At 44.4% G+C, this 18,452-nt stretch overlaps 1 protein-coding gene across 1 annotated transcript in view; it reads right to left on the minus strand.

Moving 5' to 3' along the window:
• Positions 1-18,452, minus strand: part of LOC126284539 (uncharacterized) — a 268,571-nt gene that overhangs the window by 186,342 nt on the left and 63,777 nt on the right. Inside the window, exons 4-5 of the mRNA XM_049983539.1 lie at positions 6,845-6,985; positions 3,592-3,630 (exon numbers count right to left, since the gene is read on the minus strand). Of these exons, the coding sequence (XP_049839496.1) occupies positions 3,592-3,630; positions 6,845-6,985 (180 nt within the window). The remainder of the gene's footprint in view (positions 1-3,591; positions 3,631-6,844; positions 6,986-18,452) is intronic.

Consider the following 18,452-nt stretch of genomic DNA (forward strand, 5'->3'; position numbering starts at 1 on the left):
CGCTACCACACCTAAACCTACTGCCATAGTTTTCCTGCCCTAGGTGGCCTGAATGAAAAGAGCTTTCCCCAGTTAGCAGGCGAGATATGTGTGTTGATAGGCCATCGGGGTCTCAAGTTATTATCACACCCAACATCAGACCGTGGGTAGGCATAGGCAACTCGCATGAGTCACCGATTGAAACGGATAGTGGAGAAAGTTGTCAGAAATCGCAACACAAGTAAATGATTTAGAAATCAACACAGAGAGATATGTTTTGAAATTAGCATAGAATAATCTACTCCTAACAGAGGGCAGACTCCACTGACATTCATAGAACGAAAATAACATTCACCTATAAATACACAAGTTTAACTGAAAACACTTCTGCGAGAGAATAGTGAAGTGTGAGAACTAGATTTTGGCAACAAAAAGGTGGGTCTCAGACATCGGTGAAACTTACCGCATGGCTGGCGCTGTTGCTCACCGGCAATATTGCGAAACACTGGCGATCACCAAACGTCCGACACGCTAACCGAAACTGAGCATCATTAGTAGACTATGTCCGATGTAACGAGCCGTTAAACTCTCCGTAGCACGGCGGAGCGTATCTGTCGAGAAGGGGCAGTCAAGGCGAGACGCACCTGGTGGACCTTCTAGTAAGAGGTTCCAGAAATATGCTGCTGCGGTTACACTCAGGGTCTTTGTTAGTCGGAGGATCCTCAAACTAACACACTAGTATGCCTATCGCTGAAAGAAGTAGTTTCGCTGTCAGCTTGGTGGGTGGTCAAGCGACTAGCTGCCGCCTGCTGGGCCATAGAACGGGACGCTTTCTTTTTGCAAGAGATGTTTCCCAACCTGCGGCAGTTTCGGTCGTGGGGGATGTGGGGTTTTCAGTGTTTGCGCGCGCTCCAACACCAGTTTCGGTTCCCCTGTAAGTAGGGAATTATTATTACAAGGTTTGTTTCGTTTCTATAATTACTTGTTGATATTGTTGTGGTCTTCAGGCCTGAGACTGGTTCGATGCAGCTCTCCATGCTACTCTATCCTGTGTGCAAGCTTCTTCATCTCCCAGTACCTACTGAATCCTACATCCTTCTGAACGTGCTTAGTGTATTCATCTCTTGGTCTCCCTGTACGATTTTTACCCTCCACGCTGCCCTCCAATACTAAATTGGTGATCCCTTGATGCCTCAGAACATGTCCTACCAACCGATCCCTTCTACTAGTCAAGTTGTGCTACAAACTCCTCTTCTCCCCGATTCTATTCAATACCTCATCATAAGTTATGTGATCTACCCATCTAATCTTCAGCATTCTTCTGTAGCACCACATTTCGAAAGCTTCTATTCTCTTCTTGTCTAAACTATTTATCGTCCATGTTTCACTTCCATACATGGATACACTCCATACAAATACTTTCAGAAACGACTTCCAGACACTTAAATCAATACTCGATGTCAACAAATTTCTCTTCTTCAGAAACGCTTTCCTTGCCATTGGCAGTCTACATTTTATATCCTCTCTATTTCGACCATCATCAGTTATTTTGCTCCCCAAATAGCAAGACTCCTTTATTACTTTAAGTGCCTCATTTCCTAATCTAATTCCCTCAGCATCACCCGACTTAATTCGACTACATTCCACTACGCTCGTTTTGCTTTTGTTGATGTTCATCTTATACCCTCTTTTCAAGACACTGTGCATTCCATTCAACTGCTCTCTCAAGTTCTTTGCTGTCTCTGACAGAATTACAATGTAATCGGCGAACCTCAAAGTTCTTATTTCTTCTCCATGGATTTTAATACCTACTCCGAAAATTTCTTTTGTTTCCTTTACTGCTTGGTCAATATACAGATTGAATAGCATCGGGGAGAGGATACAACCCTGTCTCACTCCCTGCCCAACCACTGCTTCCCTTTCATGTCCCTCGACTCTTAGAACTGCCATCTGCTTTCTGTACAAATTGTAAATAGCCTTTCGCTCCCTGTATTTTACATCTGCCACCTTCATAATTTGAAAGAGAGTACTCCAGTCAACATTTTCAAAAGCTTTCTCTAAGTCTACAAATCGTAGAAACGTAGGTTGGCCTTTCCTTAATCTTTCTTCTAAGGTACGTCGTAGGGTCAGTATTGCCTCACGTGTTCCAATATTTCTACGGAATCCAAACCGATCTTCCCCGAGGTCGGCTTCTACCAGTTTTTCCTTTCGTCTGTAAAGAATTCGCGTTAGTGTTACTTAGATGTTTCAATTGGCGATTGAATCTTTAGATACCTCTACATAAAATTCACATGAAAATTATAGATAGAGCAGTTCCTCATCAAAAGGTTCCAAATCTGTCATTTGATTTCATATGCATTAATGACTTCTCAACTCATCCTTCGCTTCTGGCTTTGCATGCCCGCCCCCACACTCGTCATTTCACGTGCCATTCTAGGGATGGTTCGTAACATAGTTTGCTATACCATGGCAGAGGTAGCTTAGAAAACGCACGTTCGACCAATTCTCGAATATTTATCGTCAGTCTGGAATCTGTTCTACAGAGTAGTGCTGTAAGAAATGGAGAAGAGCAATAGAAAAACAGCAGAGTTCGTCACAGAACATTTAGTAAGCACAAAAAACGTCACAGACTTGTTCAAATAACCTCTGTGAAAACGCTTTAACAGTGCGCTGTGCATCACGGTTTTGGTCTGTCATTAAAATTCCGATAACGTACACTCACAGAAGGATCAAGCAAGATACCGCGTCCCCTTACATATATATTGTATACATTGGACGTGGAGGGAAGAGAAAATAAAAGAAAGGAGCTGAAGATATGAGCTGCATCGGAACTAAATGCGGACTCAGTGGCGATGAGTTAACCTGCGGTTTCCTGTTTACTAGGCCATTGCGTTAACCATTGCGCACACAGAGTTCACCGCAAATATGCAGACTTTCTCGGCATACCCCCTCGCACACTTCTACCTGGTGTCACCTGTATACAATCCCTGTCCATTCTTTCCATGCTCTCTAAATTTAGATTACAGCTGGAAGTCGATTATACGAACGCGCGATGTCTGTTCTTTCACACATGTCCGAAACGACAGACTACACACAGGCATATAGTCGATTCGCACCGATGGGCAATTAGTGTAAAACCTTAAGTGCGAATGTAAGTTTACGTTCTACCTCCAGCAGGAACGTAAAACTAGCGAGTATGGAGTACATGGACGGGATTGCGGAGAGGTAGTGCTAGCTGAAAGCTTGAGTTGTCGGGGGAGCACGCCGAGACAGTCCGCGAATTTGAGTCTGGGTGGCGCAGTGGATAACAAAACTGTAGTAGCACGCAACAAGTCAGAGTCCCAGTGCGGCAGCCATTTTCACTCATCGCCGCTGACTCCGCAAGAAGTACCTATGCAGTCTATATCATTCCTTCCTTCCTTTTCCTTTCGTTTCCCTCCCCTGCATCTTGTGTCGAGATAATGAGTATCAAAGTTGCAGATTTCGCACGGTGTCTGTTCTTTAAGGTATGTCCGTAAGTACAGACAAGACGCAGTCATATAATACTATTTAAATAGCAGAAAAGAGCGTGAATGTAATATTAGAGTGATTAGAGATTGCATGGAGGCTTACCAGCGTTATGTCTTTCGATGGACCCTTCGCTAATGGAACCTGAAAAGAGAGAAACGATAGTTACAGGCAATGTAGCCTTCACCACAAATCATAAAGGAGAAGCTGTAAGGTTGGAGCTTAGTGTCACATCGAAAATGCAATCATTAGCTGCAGAGCACAAGTTTGGATAACGGAAGTAAAGGGAAGTAAATTGGCCATGCACTTTTCAAATCAAATATCCTGGCATTCACCTGGAGCAGTTTAGGGAAATGACGGGAAACTTAAAATCTTTATGCCTAGACACATATCTGAACTGCTGCCTTCCCGAATGCGAGTCCCACAAACCAAAAGACGTCTTGTGGCGTGCAGATGTGCATGTAGAAACGTAAAAACGTGGCATGTTGTAGGCAGCTTTGTCTCTCATTATTGGTTACACTCAGTCGCTTAATTCATCGGTTACAAAGGTCTGGTTCAAATGACTCTGAGTACTATGGGACTTAACTTCTGAGGTCATCAGTCCTCTAGAACTTAGAACTATTTAAACCTAACTAACCTAAGGACACCACACACATCCATGCCCGAGGCAGGATTCGAACCTGCGACCGTAGCAGTCACGCGGCTCCAGACTTATAGCACCTAGAACGACTCGGCCACTCCGACCGGCTACAAGGGACTAATTAATCAATAAATTCCTATGTCTGCGCCAACGAGCGGTAGTAAAGCGACAGTGGGTGCTGATTGTACACTACTGGCCATTAAAATTGCTGCAACAAGAAGAAATGCAGATGATTAACGGGAATTCGTTTGAAAAATATATTGTACTAGAACTGACATGTGATTACATTTTCACGCAATTTGGGTGCATAGATCCTGAGAAATCTGTACCCAGAACAACCACCTCTGACGGTAATAACGCTTCATACGCCTGGGCATTGAGTCAAATAGAGCTTATATGGCGTGTACAGGTACAGCTGCCATTGCAGGTTCAACACGATACCACAGTTCATCAAGAGTAGTGACTGGCGCATTGTGACGAGCAAGTTGCTCAGACATCATTGACCAGACTTTTCAATTGGTGAGAGATCTGGAGAATGTGCTGGCCGGGGCAGCAGTCGAACATTTTCTGTATACAGAAAGGCCCGTACAGGACCTGCAACATGCGGTCGTCCATTGTCCTGCTGATATGTAGGGTTTCGCAGGGATCAAATGAAGGGTAGAGCCACGGGCCGTAACACATCTGAAATGCAACGTCCACTGTTCAAAGTGTCGTCAATGGAACAAGAGGTGACCGAGACGTGTAACCAATGGCATCCCATACCATCACGCCGGGTGATACGCCCGTATGGCGATGACGAATACACGCTTCCAATGTACGTTCACCGCGATGTCGCCAAACACGGATGCGACCATCACGATGCTGTAAACAGGACCTGGATTCATCCGAAAAAATGACGTTTTGCCATTCGTGCACCCAGGTTCGTCGTTGAGTTCACCATCGCAGGCGCTCCTGTCTGTGATTCAGCGTCAAGGGTAACCGCAGCTATGGTCTCAGAGATCGTAGTCCATGCTGCTGCAAACGTCGTCGAACTGTTCCTGTAGATGGTTGTAGTCTTGCAAACGTCCCCATCTGTTGACTCAGGGATAGAGGCGCTGCTGCACGATCCGTTACAGCCATGCGGATAAGATGCCTGTCATCTCGACCGCTAGTGATACGAGGCCATTGGGATCCAGCACGGCGTTCCGTATTACCCTCCTGAACCCACCGATTCCATTTTCTGCTAACAGTCATTGGATCTCGACCAACGCGAGCAACAATGTCGCAATATGATAAACCGCAATCGCGATAGGTTACAATCCGACCTTTATCAAAGTCGGAAACGTGATGGTACGCATTTCTCCTCCTTACACGACGCATCATAACACGATTCACCAGGCAACGCCGGTCAACTGCTGTTTGTGTATGAGGAATCGGTTGGAAACTTTTCTCATGTCAGCACTTTATAGGTGTCTCCACTGGCGCCAACCTTGTGCGAATGCTCTGAAAAGCTAATATTTGCATATTACAACATCGTCTCCCTGTCGGTTAAATTTCGCGTCTGCAGCACGTCGGCCAGCCGGGGTGGCCGAGCGGTTCTAGGCGCTTCAGTCTGGAACAGCGCGACCGCTACGGTCGCAGTTTCGAATCCTGCCTCTGGCATGGATATGTGTGATGTCCTTAGCATAGTTAAGTAGTTCTGAGTTCTAGGGGACTGATGACCTCAGATGTTAAGTTTCATAGTGCTCAGAGCCATTTTTTTGTAGCACGTCACCTTCGTGGTGTAGCTATTTTAATGACCAATAGTGTAGATGATTTCCTTTAATTTCTACACTGCGTTAAACAGTCTGGTAATAGCGGAGAGTGAAAATATGGCACAAACAATTTCTAATTATTTTCGTCTGCCTTCAGCAGACGAGGTGGATGAATGGATGCGCTCTTTGGTGGGAGAGGTTGGGGGGGGGGGGGGGGGGAGTTGCCGCCTGCGTGGCAACCCTTGTTGCATTAGAGTAGCTGATGATCCCCTACACTACTTTGTAATTATTATCTTTTACTCAGGGCTCACAGCAACAATTCATGTGTTAGGCCCAACCCTTTGCCGGCCGCGGGGGTCTCGCGGTTCTAGGCGCGCAGTCCGGAACCGTGTGACTGCTACGGTCGCAGGTTCGAATCCTGCCTCGGGCATGGATGTGTGTGATGTCCTTAGGTTAGTTCGGTTTAAGTAGTTCTAAGTTCTAGGGGACTAATGACCACAGCAGTTGAGTCCCATAGTGCTCAAAGCCATTTGAACCCAACCCTTTACTTCCGTTTCCATGCGAGCAATACACATGGCGCATATTGGAGGACTTGCACCTTGAGAGGAGATGTTTAATGCATGTCATTGGCTAAACACATCGAGTACACCCTTACCCAGTGGCTTCCTTCAAATGTTAACACAAATAAGTCGTTATCAATTGGAATAAAAGGTGACAGGTTCGTAAATAACTAACAGTTTTATTATATCAGTTTTCATATTTTGTTGTAGGTGTGCATACATATGAGACACTCGTCTGGAAGACAGACGTTTTCTACTTTACAAGACACCCCCAAGTCGTTACTAGTTGCGCAATCTAGATGTTTGCGTCTGAAGTACCAGGTATTATGCAATGTTTCTCAGCTTTAAAGTGGTACGAACTGTTAAAGATGACAGCTGAAAATATTGGACAGTGCAAGGATAAAAAACTATGAGCTGACACTCACCTCTTCTGAGGCACTCCTCAATGTCTAATTTTCCGCCGAATCCTCTCTTGACACATTCACATTTCATGATGGGATCTCTCATTGCAGCATCAGTGCACCCTGTATCTGGTATGACTGGAGAGGTACGATCACCGAGCGCACCTGCAAATTTTCAAGAATAATTTCGGTGTGGAGAATGACGTTTTTAGTAACCAGAACAAGCGTTCCAAGTAACGCAAACGGTCACTGTGGAACTGTTGAGTGTCTGTTACATTATGCTAAAGATTTCTGTCGAGGATCGCTGACTACAGAGCACTTGAGAGGACAAACCTTAAGTGGAGCTCTTAACCTGGCTTAGAGACGTTTGCGACCGTTTCCTATAAGGCGAGTGAGCCATTCGTTGAGCAGATTACACTGACCGATTCGACTTTGGTTGGGCGATGGGCTAAGTTCGGGACAGTGGTATGGGTACGTCGGTGCAGCCTGTGAGCCGCTACCTGTCAGCCGCCTGTAAAGACTGTAGGGATCTTCGATGCGCTCGCCAGTGTCCATGTACGGTTCGTCCAACCATTCAGTCTGTGATGGGCGCCATACTGCAGGATGGGACCTTTCTGTGTACGAAGGGGATGGAGGTATTTCCAGTATGGGAAGCAGAAAGGAGTGCTCCTGCATGGGAAACGCTCTGGTAAGAACCGAACTGGTGTGCAATAGAGAGAACTAAGTGCAGTACCGAGACTAGCCGGCCACAGTCCAAGTAAAGGTAAGCAAGACTACGGGAGCACCTATCATAATAAACGACTGAGATGGAGTTTCCCCAAAAGCAAAATTACAATGAGGTGACAAAAGCCATGGGATACCTCTTAATATAATGTCGGACCTCCTTTTCCCGAGGGTAGTGCACCGACTCGACCATCCACGGACTCAAGAAGATGTTTGAAGTCTCCTGCAGAAATACTGGGCCATGCTGCCTCTGTAGCCGTCCATTATTGTGGAAGTGTTGCCCGTGCAGGATTTTGTACACCAACTGCTCTCTCGATTACGTCCCATGAATGTTTGATGGGACTAATGACGGCGATCTTGGTGTCCAAATAATTCGCTAGAATCGTCCAGAATGTTCTTCAAACCAACTGCGAATAGCTTTGGTCTCGTAATACGGTGCATTATCATCCACACAAATCTCATCGTTGCTTGGGAACACTAAGACCATGTATGGCTGCAAATGGTTTCTAAATAGCCCAACATAACCATTTCCAGTCAATAAAAGGTTCAGCAGATGGTCAAGTCTATTAAATGCAAACACAGCCCTCATCATTACGGAACAACCATTAGCTTGCACAGTGCCTTGTTGATCAAATTGGACCCACGCCTTCGTGGAGTCTGCGCTACGCCAACACCGACTCAAAGGAAGGCCTCGGCGCTTGTTCGTGACGTCACGTCAGCTAGGCACGGAGAACGCCAGGTCTGTTGCAGGCATACTCATAATGGTGGTGTCTCCCTCTCTGACACAGGAAAATGTGAAACTATTGGCGGTAGTTGACCAACACACATTGTTCTGAGAGATTTCTGCAATCAATTAATTGTGCAATTCATTACACTTCTTAACAAATAGTGTACTCCTGAACTGAAATTTCAACCAGTTTTAAGGATTGACATACAAAAACAACTTCATGGTCCAGCAGCAACAGAATTCGTGCTTCTTAACCTTATTTGTAAATGTGAGGAAGTTACGTTTGTACTGGGTTGTTTTTACAAGAAACTGTGAACATATTGGTGCTCTTCTTTAGGTATGTTGGTTGACTATGGGGCGAGGAGCACTGAATGTTAGTGAAATATCTTGCCATTGTACACGTTGGGGGAGGGGGTGTGGGGCAGAAGAAGAGGCAAAAGAGAGATACTTGTTTTATCAAATAATTTTTTTTTATCTTGTAAAGTTTCTCCTTTCAGTTGCAAGAGGGGAATATTTATCTTTTCTAATGTGCATGTTTAAAAAAGTTTAAGCTCAGCAGTATTTTTGATGTTTGAAGCTATTTTGTTTCCTGTTTAGAATTCCTTTCGTTGAAAACGACTGTAATCTAATGACTGGCAACAGTTGGACATTTACACATGTAAATTAGTTCGCATTTCCAGTGACGATGTCAAACGAAAATAAATAAATAAATAAAAGAAACGAGTTAATTGTAAGGGGGTTTCGATAACAAAATGGATCAAGTAAATATAGTTACTTGAATGTAAAATTTCCGAAGCTTGCAACGCGGCAAAGCATCTTGTCATACTGATCTACGTTTGTTTCGACAGGATTCAGTAATATCGAATTATGATCTTCATTTGTAGCTTTACGATAGTAAGAAAATCTTTCATCTCAATAAAACTGCATAATCCAAAACACTACCAAACATTTTGTCCAAATATAAGAGATTTATAGTGATAAGCACGCCCAGGTGTTTCTGCCTGCAACAGACCTGGCGTTCGCCGTGCCTAGCTGACGTGACGTCACCAACAAGCGCCGAGGCCTTCCTTCGAGTGGGTGTTGGCTGCACTCGAACCATACCATCAGCTCTTTCCAACTGAGATCGGGACTCGTCCTCTAGGGTCCAATTCACACGGTCGCGAACCCAGATGCCGTGCTGTACCAAAGGCACTCGCGTCTGTCGTCTGCTGCGATAGCCCATTGACGCCAGATTCCAACGCACTGCCCTAACGGAGACGTTCGTCGTACGTCCCACTTTGATTTCTGTCACTATTTCACACAGTGTTGCTTGTCTGTTGGGAGTGACAACTCAATGCAAACGCCGCTGCTCTCGATCGTGAAGTGAAGTTCGTCGGCTACTGCATTATCCGTGGTGACACGTAATGCCTGCAATTTGGTATTCTCGCCACATTCTAACGATTTCAGAAACTGAATTTCCCACGTATGTAGCTCCAACTACCACTGCGCGTCCAAAGTCTTTGGGTCGTAATCACGTTGGAAACCTTTCTACATGAACCACCTGAGTACAAATGATAGCTCTTTTATACCTGGTGCACGCGATTCTACCACCAGCTGCATATGGGCATACCGCTATCCCATGACTTTTGTCACCTCAGTGTAAGTCTTAAGTTAGCAAGATAACACTCTGAAGAGATTTCGGGACTGCATCCGGTCGTCGTAAACTTTAGTCCACGATATTTCGGCTGGACAACTGCCAGCCATTTTCAGGTGAGCCGAACGAGGACTTACGAACACGTTCTTCGCTCCATCTTATACAGGGTGAGTCACCTAACCTTACCGCTGGATATATTTCGTAAACCACATCAAATACTGACGAACCGATTCCACAGACCGAACGTGATTAGGGGGGCTAGTGTAATTGTTTAATACAAACCATACAAAAATGCACGGAAGTATGTTTTTTAACACAAACCTACGTTTTTTCACATGGAACCAGTTAGTTTTGTTAGCACATCTGAACATATAAACAAATACGTAATCAGTGCCGTTTGTTGCATTGTAAAATATTAATTACATCCGGAGATATTGTAACCTAAAGTTGACGCTTGAAACCTCCGACGTTCAGTTGCGTGTTGTAACAAACACGGGCCATGGTCGGCGAGCAGCATCTGCAGGGACATGTTTACGATGACGACCGTGTTTACGAGTATGGCTGTAGTGCACTGTTGTGGTTTGGTCTAGCTGTCGCAGTGTCCGCATGTAGCGCTTGCTGCTATTGTTATTCTGCATTTGTCTCCGCACGCAGACCAACTGTAGTACACCGTGTTACCAGACGTCTGTTATAGTGTAGTGTTGTAGGAACTGTGACCATGGTGTATTTGAACTCTGAAAAGGCGAAGATGATACTCATCTATGGCGAGTGTCGACGAAATGCAGCTGGAGCCTGCAAGATGTATGCAGAACGGTACCCGGGCAGAGTGCATCCAACGTGCAGCACATTGCAAAACGTCTACCGCCAACTGTATGCAACAGGTATGGTCGCAAAACGCAAAATGGGTCCGTAACAGGCCCGTCACAGGAGAAGCGGGTGCAGTTGGTGTGTTAGCTGCTGTTGCCATGAACCCACACATGAGTACACGGGACATTGCGAGAGCCGGTGGACTGAGTCAAAGTAGTGTCATGCGCATACTGCATCGTCACCGCTTTCATATGTCGCTACATCAGCAATTGCATGGTAATGACTTTAATCATCGAGTGCAATTCTGTCAATGGGCATTAACAGAGAATGCGTTGCAGTTCTACCTGTTTACCGATGAAGCGGGTTTCACAAACCACGGGGCAGTGAATCTACGGAACATGCATTACTGGGCCGTGGACAATCCTCGCTGGCTCAGACAGGTAGAGCGACAGCGACCGTGGACTGTAAATGTACGGTGCGGAATTATTGGCGACCACCTCATTGGTACTCACTTCATTGCAGGGGCCCAAAGAGCTGCAACATACATCGCGTTTCTACAGAATAATCTGCCAACGTTGCTCTAAAATGTCCCACTGGAAACGCGTCGACGTATGTGGTATCAGCATGATGGTGCACCTGCAAATTACGCAATTAACACTAGGCTGACCCTTGACAGGATGTTCGACGGGCGTTTCATAGGACGTGGTGGACGCATAAATTGGCCAGCCCGTTCTCCTGATCTTACACCTCTGGAATTCTTTCTGTGGGGTACGTTAAAGGAGAATGTGTACCGTGATGTGCCTACAACCCCAGAGGATATGAAACAACGTATTGTGGCAGCCTGTGGCTACATTACACCAGATGTACTGCGGCGTGTATGACATTCATTACGCCAGAGTTTGCAATTGTGTGCAGCAAATGATGGCCACTACATTGAATATCTATTGGCCTGACAAGTCGGGACACACTCTATTCCACTCCGTAATTGAAAACGGAAACCACGTGTGTACGTGCACCTCATCCCTCATGGTAATGTACATGTGCGTCAGTGAAAAAGACCAATAAAAAGGTGTTAGCATGTGGACGTAATGTGCTGTTCCAGTCTCTTCTGTACCTAAGGTCCATCACCGTTCCCTTTGGATCCCTACGTAATTCGGTTCTCTCCGATACACACGATCGAACAGCGGAGGAGTGGTACTTAAGCGGCAACTTTAGGTTACAATATCTCCGGGTGTAACTAACATTTTACAATGCAACAAACAGCACTGATTACGTATTTGTTTATATATTCAGATGTGCTAACAAAACTAACGGGGTTCCATTTTTTAAAAAAACGTAGGTTTGTGTTAAAAAACATACTTCCGTGCATTTTTTTATGGTTTGTATTAACCAATTACACTAGCCCTTCTCCTCACGTTCGGTCTGTGGAATCGATTCGTCAATATTTGATGTGATGCTTCCGGCACGGATGTGTGTGATGTCCTTAGGTTAGTTAGGTGTAAGTAGTTCTAAGTTCTAGGGGACTGATGACCTGAGATGTTAAGTCCCATAGTGCTCAGAGCCATTTGAACCATTTCTTATCCATTGTCTCTGAACACCGTCCTTAAGTGTGCAAGTTCATTAGGCAAACTCTCTGCATCCGACAACGTATGCGCCCTGTGCACAAGGGTTTTAAGTACACTCATGGTGTGGCATGGATGATGGTAGCTTGACAAATGCAAGTGCAAATCAGTGTGAGTGGGCTTACGATAGACAGAATGTCCCACTGAGCCGTCACTCTTCCGTTTAACCAAAATATCCAGGAATGGAAGGCAACTATCATTCTCTACTTCCATAGTAAATCGAATATTCTCATGGATGGAGTTAAGATGATGAAAAAAACCCACTAACGTTTCTTCTCCGTGGGGCCACACTATGAAAGTATCATCGAAGTATCTCCAAAAAAACGTTGGTTAGCAAATCGCTGATTCAAGTGCTCTTTCCTCAAAATCCTTCATAAAAAAGTTAGACACCTGGGGAGACAGAGGGCTGCCCACACCGTCAGACTGTTCAAAATATTCCTGGTTAAACATAAAATAGCTTGAGAAAAGAGCATGTCGAAACAAAGCAATGATGTCCGGTTCAAACTGTTGTCCAATTAGCGCCAAGGAATCCGCAAGAGGCACTTTTGTGAAAAGGGAAACTACACCAACACTCACTAGAAGATCCGAACTACTTAAGTGGAGAGCCCCCAGTCTGTCCATAAAATCAGCAGAGTTCCGTATATGGTGTGAGCATTTGCCAACCAATGGTCTCAGCAAAGAAGATAGATGTTTGGCTAAATCATATGTGGGTACGTCAAGACCACATGGCAGCATACCACCGAGACTGTATGGTTTTCCGAATGTACATAAAGAAAGTCTCCCATTACGCTCTATAATGAGTAATATTACTCAGTTGTCCAGCCGAAATATCGTGGAATAATGTTTACGACGACCGGCTGCAATCCCGAAATCTCTTTGAACAGTTGATTCGCCGAGAAAATAGTAAATTTTACAAGATAACACTCTTGTTAATGTCGAAGGGAAGCATTTAATTTGGATAAAGAGCGCCTAATAAGATTTTCAACTGAGTTCTTATGAAACTATTTTTATAAACCGCGGCCAATTGCTTCAGTAGCTGTGTTATAACATTGTAATGTACCACACTTCCCGAGGATGGAGCGGCACAGAAGGCAAGTAAGGACAAAGGCGGCAGGCAGCGAGAAGCAAGGTTCTTGGCGTTGATATTGAAAGATGTGGGAAGTTCCACCCTCACAATGCGAGTTTGTAAATTGTGTTTGTGATCTGATTTACGTGCATGTGTCGAGTCAGTGCGGCTATACGCGAAGTTTAAAGTTTTTGTAGCGGATTGTGTAGGTATATAATGTACATTAAACAGTTTGATGATTTACTCGCGAACTGGAGAGACACCTCAGGTAAGCAGTTGCTAATTCGGCTGCCAGCTAGCGCTACTACAATCACTAGTACCCCAAAACCAGAATTCTGTTTTAGTCAATAGATTGTTAAAAGACTTTCGTTGGGTTGCCTAGCTAATTTCGCAAGATTAACTCTAGCTACATTCTTTAACTTACGTTGTAGTTACCAAATCACCAAAAACTTTACAAAACTACCATTTTTCTAAAGAAATAAGAACTGTTTTTCATTGTGTGTCGTCAGTTCTTTGATTACAACTGCCCGACTAAAAAAATAAAAGATGATATCGTTGGCGGCAGTTTCACAGAAGACAATAACGAGTATTGTTAACAACGGTTTAATGTGGCGGATATTGCAAGAAATTATGAAGTCTCGTCATGAAATCAAAGACACCCGACAGGAAATAAGTCAGGAAATCAGAGACTGTGGTCAAGAAATTAAAAGGAATATGTAGGGCTATTACAATAAATTAGGCTATAGGCTATGCAGTGGTAGTTTGCGAACTGAGCTTACTACTTCACTTAATCAAAAACCTGATGAGCTAAGAAATGAATTTCGTATCAAACATCAGAGACCGAAAACTGAAATTCAGGGTTTTAAGAAACAAACTGACGAACAACGCCAACAAAGGAAAGCTGTGATAAAATTCGTGTCCGAGATGGCGAAATTGTGAACGACAAGTGGGTTTGCCGCAGTAATAAAGAAACTATTATTAAGTTATGTGGTGGCATTCAGACGCAGTGCCATAAGTTGGTCAGCATAGTAGACAAATTTCTTAGTAACTATTACAATGTGACAAGACTGGAACAAAGTAAATGAAGAGTTTCTACTGGTAGAGATTAACGTAGCATTAGGTGTAATAGATGACAACATCGTTAATGTTCCTCAGGTGACTATAGACAACAGGATGAGAGCACAGAGTTTCTAAGACTATAAATCATACTAATAGGAAAATACTGCAAAATATAATTTTCCTTTATAAAACGAAGATACAAGAATAGAACACACGAAGTAGAGGCAGCAAGAGTTGACACGTTCGCCACACATTTCACTTTCCGAAACGAAGGTTTGCAGTGCAGTGTGCAACACAACGACGTTCTTGATAACCTTTGACGTTACTGACTTTTCCAGGACGATGTAGCCTTTCTCTAAGGATATCCAGGCCGTACCTTTTACGAGGGCTGACTGAAGAGTAATGCCTCCATTTTCGTAACTCTTCAACAGTCGGCAGCCTTGGTATGCGGCCTGTACTGGCTTGTTCCGTAGCCTGCTCTCTACAGCTCCAGTTGGCGGAAAGCCATAGCATTGAGCGGTTGTGTTGTTACAGCGGAAAGTGTGTAACCCTGCGTTGACGGTCTGTGAATGCGATTTAACCAACGTGTGGTCATTGAATTCTTGGCAGCAGAAGGTGACGTCAAAGGAGATTCATCAGAGGATGAAAGCAGTTTATGGTGACTGTGTTGATGGGAGTACTGTGCGTCGTTGGGCGTGTAAGTATAAAGATGTTGAGGCGGAAACATCTGACCTGCATGACAAACGAAGAGTTTCACACTTAAAATGTTGACAGATTGATTCAGGACGATCGCCGCATCACTCAGGGAAAAGTTAATTAAAGATCACATTCTAAGGATTATTTCTGCGTATGATATTTAAATATTCCCATCCAAACCCAGTTAACGAAGGTGGAGGCATTACTTTTCATTCAACCCTCGTATCAAAGATTTTAATCATGCATTTACGGGACATTATACCAAAGAGATTGAATCAGTCACATGAAAGGCAAAACGCATATTACCCCAATTACAAAGATTTCATAAACGTATTCTTAAATAAATTTTGATCCCGAGAAGAACAGTCGGACATAAAATCAAAACTTCTTACACCGCTGAGCTACGCAAGACACCATGGAATCACAGTGCCTGCCTCAACGAACCTGTTGAAGGTATTCGAACACAAAAGTTATCACTGGAGGTACGTAAAAAATTGGTACTCAATATGGAGCAGGTTTGTTTTATAATCCGTGGAATCGAAGTCTCCGCAATCACACGAGAACTAGGAGAAAGAAAATTACAACGTCTACCAACAAAATTGGAATACTGGCCCGGTCTAAGGCGCTGCAGTCATGGACTGTGCGGCTGGTCCCGGCGGAGGTTCGAGTCCTCCCTCGCGCCTTAGGATAATTTAGGTTAAGGGGCGTGTAAGCATAGGGACTGATGACCTTAGGAGTTAAGTCCCATAATATTTCACACACATTTGCACATTTTTGCAATACTGGCCACCATGACGAGAATTTCTAAACGACGAAGTAGATTCGCTAGACGAGACGGCAGCATGCAAATAAGTGACTAAAGTAGCTCACGTAACGGATTTAATCCAACTCAGTAACTAGTGGAACATCGTCTCTAGCGTATTGAGCACAGAACCGTTCCTGTGGAACGTACTAGAAGCTGCGACTGTAGGTCACGAGAAGGTGCGCCGGCAAAAGTGAATAAAATTTCAGAAACAGCCCGCTCTGGAACTTTTTTTACGGGAAATCGGCCGGAATTCACAATTAACGCCATTAAATGTGAACGCATCACAGATGTTAAGAAAGATCTACACAAAGAGGCAGAAGGTAATGATTTAGATATTTTGATGCCTTTATTTTAAATGGAGATATGCAGAATAATTATAGATATCTTAGTGAATTCCGAGTGTGAGACTAGTGCTATCTCGGTAAATTTATTTTCACAACTGAACTAGTTCCATTCTCATCATCTTCTGTTAATGGCATACATACAATGAGGTGACAAAAGTCATCGGATATTTTCCATTCTCGGGTCGGACCTACTTTTGCCCTGCTTAGGGCAGCATCTCGAAGTCGCATGCACTCGACATTTCGTTGGAAGACCGCTACAAGAGCACTGAGCGATGTCGCCTATATAGCCCTTCATAATTGCGGAGGCGTTCTTGGGACAGAATTTTGTGCACAAACTGACTTCTCGATTACGTCGCATAAATGTTCGATGGGGTTCATATCGGGCGATGTGGGTGACCAAATCATTCGCTCTTAACTATGCAGAATCTTCTTCAAACCAGTCGCGACTAACTCTGGCCCAGTGGCATGGCACATAGTGTGAAAGACGTCGTGGTCTCCTGACCTTCATTGCTTACATATTCCGCCCTTACAATCAAATACTGCACATCAAGACGCTTCATTCGAACCCAAACTCGATATGATAAAGGCGATGTTGTATGAATTCATGTAAATGATACGCAAATAACGAGTGCGCACCGGGTTTGAGATACTCGAGGCTCGTGTACACACACATTCAAGACACAGCGGTCACAGGAGCTTTTTAGTTCGAGAGAGGCAGACCGCACACCGGGAGGCCGGTCCTTTCAGAGGACGAGTCAACGTCGACCGCCCGTGGAGCGGACAGCGTTTGCCCGAGTGAAAGGTGAGAACGACCCCGTGTTCGGCTTAAAAGCAAATTCCGCTGCATTGTGTGGGAGCGCCCAGCCTACGCATTCTTTAGTAACATAACACGCCGTTTCAGAGGTTTTCACAGGGAGACAGCAAACGCCAAACGCGGATGCTACAGATTTCCGGATTGGTCGCCTTAAACGAAACGTCATCCTCTCGTTTTAGAAGTGCAATGCTGATTGGCAGACGATATTCCTGACGCCTTGAGCTGAAGGAGTAATTGAAGAAACTGAAAGATATACCCTTTCACTTCTGGCGTGGAGAGGGGCCGTTCTGTTGTTGCCCTTGGAGCGAGAACACGTAATGAGAGCGTGTGCGCTCGTACGTGTACTCAGGAACAAGTTCTCCTCAGTGCTTCACTGGGAGAGCACCTCTGTCGAGAGCGAATTGGAGTGCGACTCTATATTGAGTCCTTGCGGTTAAGTGTTGTTCACTGTGTTGGCCGCCACACTTATTGTGCGGTGTGAAGAGACAGAGTTATAGTTAAACGCCTGCGAGGGAATTTTTGAGTGGCATCGCGGTGGACCGGTTATCTGACCGGTGTACCACGCCAATAGTTAGACTAGGGGTGAGTAGGAGTCTTTGACTTCATCAAGGCACAGGGAGAGTTTGATTGGCAAAGGTCAATCGAGATAGAACGAGAGTTATCTTATTTGTCAGCAGCGAGCGGCGCAGACAGCAGTCATCGCAGCTTATGGTACTGTGTACTTGCGAGCCCCATATTTCCTCCAAAACAGCACACTTCACTGCATTTCACACACGCGACAGCATCGACCGTACCTAGCAACATTCTAACGGATAATTATTCAAGTTGAGTAGATGCAGCTCTCAGCCATTCTGCCAAGTCAGTAACAATCTTAAACTTTGTATAGAAATTTCATGAGCGAATCTTATCCTTAAGAGGTAACTTCACATTCCGAAAAGAACCCGGAAATAACTTGTTCAGTTCATAACGAAAAGTGCCATTGTGATTTTCTCAGAATTTTTGCAAAATAAATAATAATTTTCGTTAGTTTTATGTTTTTCTTACACTAACTAGCACTACTCCAGTATCCAAGTATCCCACTAGTTACGCAAGAAATTTTGTGAATTTTTGTGTCATTTTCTTACAGCAGACGACTCCAGAAGATATCTATTGCTGAAAGTTTTTCAGACATTTCTCTGTAGAACGTTAGGAGCGTCTGTCTGACTTCTGTAGTAGTGTGGGGGTGAAAATTGCATCTTGCAGGAGCCACAGGGTAAAGGGTACATCTGAGATTAATCTGTTGCGCAGAAAGAATAGCACCCACACGCTCACAAGTGATCCATAAAAATTCCATCAT

This window comes from Schistocerca gregaria, chromosome 8 (genome assembly GCF_023897955.1).
Source record: "Schistocerca gregaria isolate iqSchGreg1 chromosome 8, iqSchGreg1.2, whole genome shotgun sequence".
NCBI lineage: Eukaryota > Metazoa > Arthropoda > Insecta > Orthoptera > Acrididae > Schistocerca > Schistocerca gregaria.